Below are 14,021 nucleotides of genomic sequence, written 5' to 3' on the forward strand. Positions count from 1 at the left end.
TAAAAAAAAAAAAAAAAAAAATTGGAACGAATGTACAAAACAAACCTTGAATTGGAAGACTACGGTTGTCAGAGATGGAATCAGGCAGAGTGTGGTCGCAGAAGTTGAGAGAAAGAGGCTTTAGTTCGTCAAAGATTCGTCAGAGAATGGGGAGAGAATCACACATACAGTCGTTCACGCTGTTTTGTAGTTAGGGTTTAAGTGGAGATAAAAAGATAAATTACTGAGGATTTTTTTAATTGGCCAAGAAATCATAGTACTAATAGCATTATAATATAGCGTTTTATGATCTTTTGCTATAGTTGATATACCTTTCAGTTTTAGATAGCGTTTGTTAGAGTGGAAACGCTGTGTTTCGTTGGTCTGATTTTTATTTTTGGAAAAACTTGTTGGAACTGTAATATACATAGCACTGTTATATTTTAAAACACTATAGATAATTAACGCGGAAAATTAATTCATTTGCCGGCTAAGTATTTGGGTTAAAAACATAAAAAAATCAAAGGGGCTAAGAAATTTTTGTTCTCCCCCTCAATGGCTCAATCCATTGTTTCACTTAAGTTTATTTTTCTTACTATCTCTGTTTATCTTCTCAAAACAACCTTTCAACTCTTGTTAACTCTTTCATTACCAGTTCACCAGATTTAGAATCAAGTTTCTCCCCCCCTCCCCAACAAAATCCCTAACCCAGATTCAAACCCACATGAGTCTTCTTCCTCTTATCCACCGAGCAAAACCCTAGTTACGGCTTCTTCGTTAAATACAGATCTGTATCAAAACCCTAGTTACGGCTTCTTCGTTAAATACAGATCTGTATCATGTTGTTGCCCTCATTTTCACTCTCCATTTCAAAATCGAACCATAGCCACCGTTGATGCAAGCGAGATAGAGATTCAATCAAGGTATATAAGAAGATCCGTCTCTGTTTAGCTCGAAACAACACCGTAGCCGCCAACACTTCCTCTGATTTATTCCGATTGAAAAACCTAATTTTGTTTGGAGTTTAAAAAAAAATTTGTCATTTATTTGTTTTTGTTTGTTTTCTTTGAAAGGGGCATGAGAAATTGAATCGACAAGGTTCATGGTGGCTAGATTAATGGATCTAGACAGAGCAACTAAGACTTTTGGTTTCTTGTTTTATTGAATCGATTTAGCATCTCTTTATGTTGTTCAAATGATGTATTTGCTACGGATCTGTTGTTGCAAACTTCTTACCCTAATGATCCTATTTACTTTGGTGAACCTTAGGTGCGTACAACTGTAGATCTATTTACGGATCTTTTTTTTTTTGGGGGGAAAGACGACAATCACCAGTATTCTTCTTCCTTCTTCGAGAGTTTCATCTCTAAGGTACTATTTCTCTATGCAACTGATTTCCGTGTTTGGTTTCTTATGCTTGAAATCGTGGAGAATGAGCAGCTTTTAAGAGTGGTTTACTTTCCAGATTTGATTTTATGAAAGGGTGTTGTTCTATATACGGCGGTCAACATCTCCTCCCTTTTTATTCATTGTAACCATGTACGATGGAGGTGGATTTTTGTTGTTCCATCTTTTGAGAATTCTTAAGTTCTTCTGTGCATGATTTCTTTTTTTCTTTGGTAGGTTTCTCAGATGGAGTGTTATAGGCTGGTTACGCCGGAGTAATACAAGCTCCATGGTACGTGTTAGTGTAGATTTACATTGGTCTCTCCTATTTCCGATGTGTTCATAAGGTTATTGGGGCGGTAAGTGGCTCTCCTCCGTGTCGCCAAAGTGTTCGGTACTAACATGGGAAAGTGATGTCTGTCTCAACAAGCTAGTCTCTAGCGAAGTTATTTGTGACCACAAAAGGTTTTACTACGCCGTTGGTTTGAAGTAAGAAGACTTGGGTTGAGTGAAGCCCGATAATTTGAAGTGATTACAAGTCAAGATGAAGATGGAAACATATAAAGTTTGTAAAAAGTTGTTGCTTGCGCTTATTTGAACTTACGTCTGTTTGTGACAATTAATAAAGTGTTTTGGTATATACCGTCTCTAAAATAAATCTAGAATTCTATTATATATCTGAATAAAATTAGTATAAAATAATAAATAGAAACAATTACATTTATTAAATATAACAATTCCATTTTAATATACTAATAACAAAAAACAAAATGCTATTATAAAATATTAAATTGTAGACGAATAAACGATATTATATACGATAATATAATAGCAGAATAAAAAAACGCTATCTAAAATGTCTGACCTACAATGACGGGAGCAGATATAGCGTTTGTCAAAATGCTATAGTATCGATAGATAGCGTTATTCAGACGCTATTAAAACTCAATATTCTTGTAGTGATTCTACGAGGTCATTCCGCCAACGTGTGTCTCTGGCTCTAAATCAGCCACAAATCGTTTTCAGTTCTTCTTTGAACATATGGTTCACTCTTTTTTTATCCTTTGAATAAAATTTGGCTATTTAATCTTGCCCCTTATTTAAAACTTTCTGTTTTGTTTGTAATCGCTGGCTAATCTGTCTACTAGAATAAATATAGGATTTCGACATTATCATGTTTGGATTGATAGCTAATTTTGTCTAGAAATTGAATAACATAAAAAAAAAAAAAAAAAACTTCCAACGAATAAATATAGGATTTCGACATTATCATGTTTGGATTGATAGCTAATTATGTAAATCTTCACTACATGTTTTGCATTCTCATATGTAGTGATTTGATGCACATAATTAAGAGATTTGGTGCTGCGATTCTACCAAGAACAAAGAGGATGATAATCAAGAGAGTTCTTCAGTTCAGAGTATTGAAAACTTTGACATACGAAGAGGAATATGTTCTTGTGTAGACCCGCTCATCTATTTGGAAAAGAAGGTTTCTTCTTCTTTCTCAAATATGTGTTCTTTTTAGTTTTTCTAAAGTCCTCTCAATTTTCTAACATGTTTCCGTCGTCATACATTGCTACTCTTTACATAGTTTGCTGTTCTAAATCTATCATATATGTCCCCCATCTTTGTCTTTTTAGACTTGGAAAAGATGATGTATATGTATATATATGCTCGCATAAACAGATTCTATACATGTTTTGATGATTGCAAAGTCAAATAAATATGCTTTTAATAGTTTATGATGCGCACACCTTTGATATTGATAACCCATAGGGAGTAACTTCTGTTCATGTGTCATAAGCAGAGAAGGGTGTGGAAGAGGCCACCTCGAAAATAAGCAAACATAATTATCACATACGTGATAAACACGTTACAGTTAGTTAAATACTAATATCCTTAAATAATTGATTTGTCATCTTCTCTAGATTTGTATAGTAATACCTTACTAGTAGTCTAGAATTCATGTATCACTCTCTCAATACAGTGCAAAACTCCGGTCTGAGTTGGTGGAGGATTGCGTGAGATGATCGTTGTAGAAAAACTCATCACAATGACGTGGGATTGGGCCTCTTGCTCCCCCAGAAATAGATTCCAGTCAAGTGTTCGATTTTTCCTAATCTTTTGAGTAATAACTATATTCATTTGTTTCTTAGAGTTCTTCTTCTTAGAGTTTTAAAGTTCTGAATCCTAATCATATTAATATTACAATTGTCCGAGTGCCCTCACACCATAACTCAGCCAGATTTCACTAAGTCAGCTGTAACTCTTGGCTAAGTTATGCTTTAAGTCAGTCGTCCACTCTTACTCAAATGTTTTTCCATATATCAGCCGCAACATACCTATAACTCAGCTGTCATTACCTCTGTAAAAACGTTACATCTGAGTTATTTAATACACGTCAGCAATTTCTGACGTGGCAATTGCATTTTTGTAGTTACGTTTTTTCCGGCAACATAAACCAAGGACACCCTGGGCATTTTGAAAATACCCGAAATATCATAGTAATAAATAAAAGATTTGTTGATTCTGCTAATATTACCTAATTTGGAATATATTTGAGTAAATCTCCCATTACTTAAAACCCAAATTTTTGTTTGTCACCAAGTAGAACCCACTCTTTGTATATAGAAGATCTTTTTTATTCATTGGAATTATACACCAATATCTTCAATCTCTTTCTCTCTGTTTGATAAACAAGTTATCAGCACAGATTAGACGAGGAATTCACAGATTACCATTACGAGAAAATACAAACTACAATCTACGCAAATGGGAATGGAAGTCAAATCAGATGTTACCGTCTTGATAGACGACGAATCACAGCATCATCGAGATCAAAGGGACGGTTGGTGGCACCGAGAATGAGGATCCTTTGGCTGTCTTTTGACCTGAGCCCGTCCCAAGCTGCCATGAACTCATTTCTCATTCTTCTCGTAGCTTCGTGCTCGGACGAGCCACCACGAGCACCTAAAAGACTGTCGATCTATCAAACAAACAAAAATCCCGGTCAGTCACATATTCTCTCATCATCAATCCCGGACATAATAAAGAAGTGTATCCTAGTTACAAAATTCTCACCTCATCAACAAAAATAATTACAAGTGCTAGCTTGGTGGCAAAGGAAAAGAGAGCCATAGTGAGCTTCTCTGCATCTCCGAACCACTATACCAAACAAGGAACAGAGACAAGGCAGAGTCAGATCCGAGTATAAGTTACCACGCAGAATAATCGGAGTATCATAAATCATTTATGGCATTCTATTTACTACATTTTCCCTAAAAGACAAGTGTATGAAGACAGGCCCTAAGGTTGATTATTAAATGCAACATGCATACAAATAGACAAAAACACTGTTATACAACATAGTCCATTTTACCTTTGATGTAAGTGTTGAGCCCGTTATGCTAATGAAGTTTGCTCCAAATATTCACCAAAAAAAAAATAAAGTTTGCTCCAAATTAAATTAAAAAGCAAACAAATTAAGGAAACAAATTCCGTATACTTTTAATTAAGAAAAAATAAATATTGGTTTATTTTAAATTTTACAATTAGTACAAAATTATGTGTTGATTTGGGTTTACGAATAAGGTGGTAAAAGTTTAGATTTTACAATTTTCTCTCTTTCACATCCTATCCCGTTCAGAATCTTTGGGATCAAGAACTCTCTTCCATTTCTCTGCTCGGTAAAACAAAATTACGTGTTGGTTTAGGTTTACAAATAAAGTTAGGGTTTAGATTTTACAATTTAAACGAAATTATACATCAGTTTGGGTTTACAAATAAAGTAGTTAGGATTTAGATCTTACAATTAAAACAAAATTATATGTCGGTTTGAGTTTACACATAAGTTGGTTAGGGTTTAGATTTTACAATTAGAACAAAATTATATGTAGGTTTGGATTTACAAATGAGATGGTTAAGATTTAGATTTTACAATAAGAATGAAATTATATGTCGGTTTGAGTTTACAATGAGATGGTTAGGGTTTAAATTTTACAATTAGAATGAAATTATATATCAATTTGGGTTTATAAAGAGCAGTTTAAGTTTTACAATTAGAATGAAATTATCTATCAGTTTGGGTTTACCACTTGTAACGCCCCAACCGCCACCTCTTAGTGGGCCCAGTCGTTTACCAATGTCAGTAATTGACGATTACACTATTCGAACAATTTTGAATTCACCTCAAACAAAAAATGGGGTAAACCCTTTAATTTGATTAAAAAATGAATTCAAATATCTAATCCCAGTCCATGGCCCACTTTCCTTAATGTGGTGTCAGAGCCAAACCTAGACGAGTGTGGAGTCGAGTGGGCTCACATCGTTCGGGGTGACGGTCTTGGTGTGCAACGAGGACGTTGCGATCTGTTAGTAGGGTGAATTGTGATACCCTGATTTCAGGGACATGCAGAGAGGTCTAAAAGAATTTATTTGACCACCTATGTCACCAAAGTACACTTATCTTTTCGGTCAATGGGCCTGAAAGAACTCCACAGTTAAGCCTGCTTATGCTGGAGTAGTCTTAGGATGGGTGAACTTCTAGGAAGTGACTGTCGGAACTGTGCGAGTGAGGACAAAACATAGAGAAAGATCATGTGGTGATTTGTAGGGACGGTAAAAAGCATTTAAAACCTCCCGTACATAGCAAACCGACCGTCAGATATAGGATGGGCTCACGGGCCTAGTGAGAGGAAGTGAGGCCCATTAAGGAAGGTGGGTACATGGACTGGGAGTGAACAAGAGGCGCTCTAAGAGGTGGCGGTCGGGGCGTTACAAGTGGTATCAGAACCGAACCCATATGAGTGTGTAGTCGAGTGCGCTCACACCATCGGGGGTGACGGTCTTGGTGCGCAATGAGGACATTGCGATCTATTAGTGGGGGTGAATTGTGAGACTCCGGTTTGCGGAAAAGAATTGATTTGGCCACCTATGCCACCAAAGTGCACTTATCTTTTTGGTCAAGGAATCTGAGAGAACTCCAGAATTTAGTGTGCTTAAGTGGGAGTAGTATAAGGATGGGTGACCTTTCGGGAAGTGATTGTCGGAACTGTACGAGTGAGGAAAAAAACACAAGGAAAGATGATGTGGTGATTTGTAGGGAAGGTAAACAAGTCTTTCAAACCTCTCGGACGTAGCAAACCGACTGTTGGATATGGATGGGCTCACAGGCCTAGTGGGAGGACGTGAGGCCAATTAAGGAAGGTGGGACTTTGGACTGAGAGTGGATATTGGGCGCGCTAAGAGGTGGCGTTCGGGGCGTTACAAGTGGTATCAGAGCTGAACCCAGATGAGGGTGACAGTTTTGGTGCGCAACGAGGACGTTGCGATCTGTTAGTAGGGATAAATTGTGACACCCGGTTTCAGAAACATGTGGACAAGTTTAATAGAATTGATTTAGCCACCTATGTCACCAAAGTGCACTTATCTTTTCGGTCAAGAGTCGTGATAAAACTCTAGAGTTAAGCGTGCTTGAGCTGAAGTAGTCTCAGGATGGGTTACTTTGAGGGAAGTAATTGTCAGAATTGTGTGAGTGAGGACAAAACATAGGAAAAGATCATGTGGTGATTTGTAGGGATGGTAACAAATCTTTAAAGCCTCCCAGACGTAGCAAACCAACCATTGGATATGGATGGGCTCACAGACCTAGTGAGAGGATATGAGGCCCATTAAGAAAGGTGGGCACATGGACTGGGAGTTGACATGGGCGCGCTAAAAGGTGGCGGTCGGGGCGTTACACTACTGTTATTCAAAACAGTTGGTGTATTTCTATTTTATTTATTTTTTAGGGATTCTGGAGGATTTGAGAGGATTTTTTAGTTAGAAATACAAAAATCCAAATTTCATGATTTTAGATCGGATTTGAAAGAATTTTACAACAAATCATATCAACTTCCTTAAAATCTTCAAAATCATTTAGTGGGGTGTATTCAACTTGATATTTTAAGTGATTTGTATAAAATTTACAAAACTTATGTTATTCAATCATGGATTTTAAAAAGTTTCCTGAAATCCACTAATATTGAACTAATGATTTAAAAATCTACCTTAAAATCTATTTGAGAGGATTTCTTTAGTTAGAAATACAGAAATCCAAATCTTATGGTTTTAGGTAAGATTGAAATACAGAAATCCAAATCTCATGGTATTCTTTCTTCAAATCATAATAAGATGTTTTATCTTTACCACCACAGCCTCATCACCTCACGGCTTCACCATCGACTTGATCCAGCGTCGCTCCAATGCATCTTCTTCTCGAGTCAGCTCTGATAGTCAGCTCGGATCACCTTACGCTAACACCGTCTTTGATGAAACCGAGTATCTAATGAAACTACAGATAGGTACCCCTCCTTTCGAGATCGAAGCTGTCTTAGACACAGGAAGCGAACTCGTGTGGACACAATGTTTGCCTTGCACTAACTGTTACGACCAATACGCTCCCATATTCGACCCTTCGCAATCCTCAACCTTCAAAGAGAAAAGATGCAACACCCATGACCACTCTTGCCCTTACGATCTTGTCTACGCAGACGGAAGCTATACCAAGGGAAACTTAGCAACCGAGACAGTCACGATCCATTCAACTTCAGGGGAACCCTTTGTGATGCCTCAAACCACTATTGGTTGTAGCCACAGTAGCTCAGGGATTAAAAGACCGAGTTCTTCGGGAATTGTTGGTCTAGACTGGGGACCTTTATCGCTCGTCACGCAGATGGGAGGGGAGTACCCAGGTTTCATCTCTTACTGCTTCTCTGGTAAAGGAACTAGTAAGATCAACTTTGGAGGGAATGCTATTATAGCAGGAGATGGTGTTGTATCAACCACTATGTTTATGACCACAGCAAAACCCGGTTTCTATTACCTAAACCTAGACGCGGTCAGCGTTGGGGACACCCGCATTGAAACATTGGGGACACCGTTTCATGCCTTGGAAGGGAACATGGTGATAGACTCTGGAACCACTTACACGTATTTGCCTGAGAGCTACTGTAACCTAGTAAAAGAGGCAGTGGAAAAAGTTGTGAAAGCGGATCGAGTAGTTGACACGAGCGGCAATGACTGGTTGTGCTACAATTCGGACACCATAGAGATATTTCCGGTGATCACAATGCATTTTTCTGGCGGTGCGGATCTTGTCTTGGAAAAGTACAATATGTATGTGGAATCGGAGGGAGGAGGACTGTTTTGTTTGGCTATTTTATGTGGTAGTGCGACACAAGAAGCTATCTTTGGGAATAGGGCACAGAATAATTTTTGGGTGAGTTATGATTCTTCTTCACTGCTGGTTTCTTTTAAGCCCACCGATTGTTCTGCGTTGTGGAGTTGAAGAAACAAAGCAAGAGAGTGTCTCTTTACGAACTTTTTATTATTGTTTTTAACTTATCGGCTTGTTATTTATATTGTTCCTTTCAATAAGCGCAATGAACATGGATATGTTTAATTGAATAATATAATATGCGAAGGTGTGTTGCCTAAAGAATCTAAAATTTTGTATTGGCAAATGATAATGTTATGTTTAGAATAGCAGAAAGAGATCTATATATAAATGGAAACGTAAAACAACAATGAACAAGAAAGAGAGATACTGTTCGGTCAACTGTTCGGTTCGAGAACCGATATCCGATATGGCGATAATGCTTGTATAATCGTATTTGTTGCCTATCTGTTCGAGTAGGTCTGGTTATTTCGGTTCAAGATTGCCGGACCGACTCGAAGAGATCAGCAACAAATACAATTACGCTATAAACGATTGCCTAGTTCTAATGTTTGGCAAATATTACCACTTTCCAAATGATAAAGTTACGTTTGTAACCTTAATTAACCTCAAAAGAACAAAGAAATCGATTATAAAAAAAAGAGAGTTAAAATCTCACCTTGGATACCTTTTTAGAACCCTAGGAGCCACAAGTTGTGATAACTCAACCTTTCGAGCCGTTTGAACCCTCTCATTTGGTCAAATATACACTTTTCTAGGAAGTGTGAATCGTTTCCTCTACCTTAGCGTTTGACGCAAGTAACTTACATTTACTCTTCAATACTTCCTGTTTTATGGTTTTTTTTTGTCTGGTTTAGGTTTCCGAATAGAATTTATATATCTCTTAAGTTAGCTAGAGACAAACATTAAGTATCTCACTGTTTGATTTGCAGTGGTGGTTATCTATATTGGTGGTTTATGCTTGTGATCTAGTCGCTGAAAGCTCTATAATTCAGATTAAAGGTTTATAAGGATTTTGGGTTTAGGGTTTCGTAAAAAAAATGGATAGGATCAACGGTCTATCAGATGACATTATATGCCACATACTATCTTTCCTTCGGATCAAAGAGTCTGCTCTAACGTCTATCCTCTCAAAGCGATGGCGTAATCTGTTTGCCTTCACACCGAATCTTCACTTTGATGATTGTGAAGTTGGTAGTGGACGAAGCTTCATTGATTTTATCGATAGATTATTGGTAGTGTCTGGAAACTTTCCCTTAAGGAAAATCACAATATGTCGTAAGAGTATTATTAACTTGGAAGTCTCGGATCATGTCACCCGATGGATGAAACGGGCGCTTAACCAATCACTTCTGGAGAAGTGATTTTAGTGCCTCTTGAGATCTTCACTAGCAAGACAATGGTTGAGCTGAAACTAGGAAAATTATTTTATGCAATGGAAGAGCTTCTTACTGCTTGCCTTGTGCTTGAGGAGTTAACCATTTGTGATGGGAGCTGGCAGAACGGTGAATGGTGTCGCACCATGTCTTCTTTAACCCTTAAGAAACTTACTATTAAGAGTATTAGGTTTAATAATTCGGTCATGAGTTTCGATACTCCGAGTCTTGCCTACTTAGAATACACTGATGTAGTTCCAAGAGAGTATCCGATTGTAAATCTTGAATCCCTTGTCGAAGCTAGGCTTGATCTTTATTGTCCTCGTTTTCATATTAGCAATCCAACAAATCTGATTAAGGGGTTAAGAAATGTTGAGGTCTTGGAGATATCATCTATTCGTACTTCAGAGGTAAAGAATTATTTTCTTTTTTTCTTTCCATGTACACACACATTATTGCAGAATCCTTATCTTTGAACCTAGAATCTAAATCTTGTGACCTATGAAAACGTTTCTTGAGGTTTTTGGATCCGAAGAATGCAATTGTTTGATGACTATTGACTAATTGATATTTTTTTTTAATTTTAATTTTGTTTGATCAGATGCTCTATCATTTCCGTGAAGCAATCCCAGTGTTCAGCAACCTGATTCGTTTAACTATTACAACTCATTTTTATAGCTACCATTGGAAATATTTTCCAATACTTGTAAAAAAATCTCCAAATCTACATACTCTCATCATCAAGGTATAACCAAGAGAACCCGAATGTTTTATTGGACAAACTCAAATCTCTAATCTTCCCTCTTGTTTCAGGGTCCATTGCCCGTTTTTAAATCCGAAGGAGAATATGGATCATGTCCTGTGAAAGTATTGAAGATAACTGAGTACGTAGGAACAATTGCGGAGCTAGAGAAAATGAAACATTTCCTGGAGAAACTGTCAAGCCTTGAGCTCGTCAAAGTCTGTGCTTGTGCAATAAAAGACAAGGAAAAGGATCGAATCACCAAAGATCTGCTAAGGGTTCCTAGGTCGTCCAAGTGCAATATCAAGATCAAGTTTTGTGAGAAAACTAAGTAATGCATGATTTGTTCCCTCCTAGTTTTTAATAGTTAAATATTTATGTTGGAACATAATTCGGTTGTATGCACACTTGGTTACTATTGCTCTATTTACAACTAATTCATCTTAACTGAACAACTTGAATCGAAAGACGTATCCGTGTAAATATTTAAAAATGTACTTATACCCAAATTGACTTTGATGGATAGGAGCAAAATTTTCAACTTCTGTCAGGCCAAAATTGCAATGTGCTATAGGAAAAGAAAATTTTGTGTTGCTTCTAATTCTGTGAACAAACAACTTTGTAGCCATACACTTAGTTACCATGTGACAGGATGGTAAATGGATTAGAATATGCTAATAAACCAATCACCATTTGAAAGAAAACTTTTTTTTATCATCAGTGATGGGTCTCATCAGTGAGGAAGCAAACCGGTGGAAGGTGGGAACTGGGAAGGTTTCTCACTGGTGACGAAGCAAACTGATGGAAGGTGGAAAGGGTTCTCATAACAAACCGGTGGAAGGTGGGAATGGTTCTCGCTAGAACAACAAGCCGGTGGATTGGTGCTATATGAGCAAAGTCTCCAACCACTAGAATCAAATTCATCATGAAAACGTAGTGGTCGGGAAAGTTGGAAACTAGTAGAAAAATAATGAGAAGTAAAATTATTGTAAAAACAACAGATGGTTACAATATGATAAAGACAGATGGAAACACTCTGATCTACCAAAACTAACATTTTTCTTCAAAAACCAAACGGAGACTTAGTCCTGCTCCCTCCTTCACCATATTGTGAGTTCCATTTTCTCAGCTCGTTCATTGTCGTCGCGTCGTAGGCCACAGATGGGCTCACCTGCATATCACATCACCCATACAAATGATAACAATCATATCTTTGTTGTTTATATCAATCACCGATAATGCAAAAGGCAAACAACGCAAAATCTCTAGCTTGTTATACTTTTTACGACTACATTACCTTAGCTTTAGACTGAACGAAGTCATCCAAACAGAGCGACCGTAGATCAGGAGACTCTTCCGCTCTCGCACCCTAAAGATTCAAACGAGAAAAAGAATCAAGCAAAACAGCTACGAAAGTAACCAGACTATATTTTAATGCAGATTCTGTACCTTTTGTTCTTCTTGTAACAGTTCTTGAACAGGCCTGTACGCAGCAGCAATGCATAGATTCTGCAATATAAACCACAACAGAAATGAATAAGAATACATACTGACAAGTGCCGTCACAAGCTGGGAATAAAAAAAAAACGGATACCAACCTTCAGATCACTACCAGAATAACCTTCAGTTTCCTTTGCAAGTTTGTCGAACTGGAAACCAGATTCAAGATTTTCTGGAGTTAGAAATATTTTCAGTATCTTTGACCTGTTTTCAGCATCTGGTAAGTCGACATATATCCTACAATCCCCATAGGAAATCAAAAGCTTTCAATTAGACGAGGAATTCACAGATTACCATTACGAGAAAATATTAACTACAATCTTCAGAAATGGAAATGGAAGTCAAACAGATGTTACCGTCTTGGTAGACGACGAATCACAGCATCATCAAGATCAAAGGGACGGTTGGTGGCACCGAGAATGAGGATCCTTTGGCTGTCTTTTGACCTGAGGCCGTCCCAAGCTGCCATGAACTCATTTCTCATTCTTCTGGTAGCTTCGTGCTCGGAAGAACCACCACGAGCACCTAAAAGACTGTCGATCTATCAAACAAACAAAAACCCCGGTCAGTCACATATTTACTCATCATCAATCCCGGACATAATAAAGAAACTGTATCCTAGTTACAAAATTCTCACCTCATCAACAAATATAATTACAGGTGCTAGCTTCGTGGCAAAGGAAAAGAGAGCCTTAGTGAGCTTCTCTGCATCTCCGAACCACTATATCAAACAAGGAGCGGAGACAAGGCAGAGTCAGATAATCGGAGTATCATAAATCATTTATGGCATTCTAATTACTACATTTTTCCCTAAAAGACAAGTGTATCAAGACAAGCCCTAGGGATGAAGCATAATCGTTAAGGTTGATCATTAAATGAAACATGCATACAAATAGACAAAAAAACACATTTATACGACATAGTCCATTGTACCTTTGATGTAAGTGTTGAGCCCGTAATGCTAATGAAGTTTGCTCCAGCTTCTGTTGCAAGTGCCTTGGCGAGGAGCGTCTTACCCGTTCCAGGAGGACCGAAAAGCAGTATTCCTTTACAGGGCTGAAAAAAAGGTCGTGTCATCAGGAATATCAGCCAAGATGAACAGAAGTACCTGACCTAGAAAAAAAATGATATTTCCCAAACAAAATGCAATACCCGCAAGAGATTTCCACGGGAGAAAAGCTCTGGCCTTCTCATGGGGAGAATAACCAGCTCATTTAATGCCTTTTTCACGTTTTCGAGCGCCCCAATATCTTCAAATGTGACGCCTATTTCTCCAGGAGCAACCACAGCCGAGACAAAATTTCTTTCATACTCATCCTTAGCAAGATTCTGCAATACATTGTCTCTTAACATCATTGTTACTCAAAAGTACTCAAAATCCATATACCATAATCCAAGGTAGGAAAGTAACCTTCAAGTTTTGTGAGGGCTTTAGGGAATTATCTTCTAATTTTCTTAACCTCCCAATTGATATTTCAAGGCTTGAAAAAACGGATAAAACGTAATAAGTTAAAAATAAATAAAATTACAGATCCACAAGATATAGCCACTGTCATATGTACCTTTCACGAGGCAGAGATAAGCGACCTCCTTTTACCAATGGGTCAGGACAAGAAGCTAAATAGTGGTTTTTGGCCCAGCCAAGAACTTTTTCTGCTTCTGCAAAAACAAAGCCACAAGTTTCTGAGTTCTCTTCTTCATCATATAGATATTTTAATTCTAGAAAAAAAGGGCAAAAGTCAAATGTTGCAACAGCGGAAAAAAAGCAGCAGATATCAAACGTCAAGCACAAGAACTGTTTCCAATCTCAACTAAATCT

At 37.6% G+C, this 14,021-nt stretch overlaps 5 protein-coding genes across 13 annotated transcripts in view; 3 read left to right on the top strand and 2 right to left on the bottom strand.

Annotated features, from left to right (window-relative positions):
• Positions 1-8,814, top strand: part of LOC104777941 (aspartic proteinase CDR1-like) — an 11,276-nt gene extending 2,462 nt beyond the window's left edge. The window contains exons 1-4 of one of the 9 annotated variants that reach the window (XR_766363.2): positions 452-902; positions 1,053-1,350; positions 1,445-1,518; positions 1,603-2,005. Coding sequence is in view for 2 of the 9 variants with exons in the window: in XM_019243917.1 (XP_019099462.1) it covers positions 2,818-2,857; positions 7,563-8,695 (1,173 nt within the window). In the remaining 7 variants the exon portion in view is untranslated. Of the gene's footprint in view, positions 1-431; positions 903-1,052; positions 1,351-1,444; positions 1,519-1,602; positions 2,006-2,698; positions 2,858-3,355; positions 3,805-7,562 lie in introns of those variants that run through there. The other 8 variants (XR_002037560.1, XM_019243916.1, XR_002037563.1 and 5 more) reach the window with 8 other exon arrangements.
• Positions 9,625-9,948, top strand: LOC109130798 (F-box protein At1g19070-like). Its single transcript, XM_019240846.1, has one exon. It carries the CDS (start codon positions 9,625-9,627, stop codon positions 9,946-9,948), a length of 324 nt encoding a protein of 107 aa, XP_019096391.1.
• LOC104779268 (putative F-box/LRR-repeat protein At3g58920) lies at positions 10,020-11,043 on the top strand. Its single transcript, XM_019240850.1, has 3 exons — positions 10,020-10,370; positions 10,562-10,705; positions 10,774-11,043. The coding sequence occupies exons 1-3, from the start codon at positions 10,020-10,022 to the stop codon at positions 11,035-11,037; spliced, it is 759 nt and encodes a 252-aa protein (XP_019096395.1). The 3' UTR covers positions 11,038-11,043.
• LOC104777943 (spastin) lies at positions 11,561-14,015 on the bottom strand. Its single transcript, XM_010502268.2, has 10 exons — positions 13,765-14,015; positions 13,614-13,683; positions 13,355-13,531; positions 13,136-13,258; positions 12,840-12,923; positions 12,559-12,743; positions 12,301-12,439; positions 12,152-12,211; positions 12,000-12,071; positions 11,561-11,873 (listed from the first exon to the last, which is right to left on the bottom strand). Exons 3-10 carry the CDS (start codon positions 13,394-13,396, stop codon positions 11,766-11,768), a joined length of 813 nt encoding a protein of 270 aa, XP_010500570.1. The 5' UTR covers positions 13,397-13,531; positions 13,614-13,683; positions 13,765-14,015; the 3' UTR covers positions 11,561-11,765.
• The window catches only part of LOC104779269, a gene marked incomplete in the record, with an annotated part of 11,492 nt that continues 11,290 nt past the window's right edge, over positions 13,820-14,021 (bottom strand). The window contains 1 exon segment of the mRNA XM_019240854.1: positions 13,820-13,861. Within this exon segment, the coding sequence (XP_019096399.1) occupies positions 13,820-13,861 (42 nt within the window).

This window comes from Camelina sativa, chromosome 3 (genome assembly GCF_000633955.1).
Source record: "Camelina sativa cultivar DH55 chromosome 3, Cs, whole genome shotgun sequence".
NCBI lineage: Eukaryota > Viridiplantae > Streptophyta > Magnoliopsida > Brassicales > Brassicaceae > Camelina > Camelina sativa.

Excerpts from the sequence above, each read along its gene's own strand:
- LOC109130798 (XM_019240846.1), top strand. The coding sequence starts at position 9,625 with ATGGATAGGATCAACGGTCTATCAGATGACATTATATGCCACATACTA.
- LOC104777943 (XM_010502268.2), bottom strand. The coding sequence starts at position 13,396 with ATGAGAAGGCCAGAGCTTTTCTCCCGTGGAAATCTCTTGCGG. Across the intron at positions 12,924-13,135 it reads GCTCAACACTTACATCAAAG|TGGTTCGGAGATGCAGAGAA; the intron begins GTACAATGGACT and ends TGTTTGATATAG. Across the intron at positions 12,212-12,300 it reads ATTCTGGTAGTGATCTGAAG|AATCTATGCATTGCTGCTGC; the intron begins GTTGGTATCCGT and ends TTTATATTGCAG.
- LOC104779268 (XM_019240850.1), top strand. The coding sequence starts at position 10,020 with ATGGAAGAGCTTCTTACTGCTTGCCTTGTGCTTGAGGAGTTAACCATT. Across the intron at positions 10,371-10,561 it reads CATCTATTCGTACTTCAGAG|ATGCTCTATCATTTCCGTGA; the intron begins GTAAAGAATTAT and ends TTGTTTGATCAG. Across the intron at positions 10,706-10,773 it reads TACATACTCTCATCATCAAG|GGTCCATTGCCCGTTTTTAA; the intron begins GTATAACCAAGA and ends CTCTTGTTTCAG.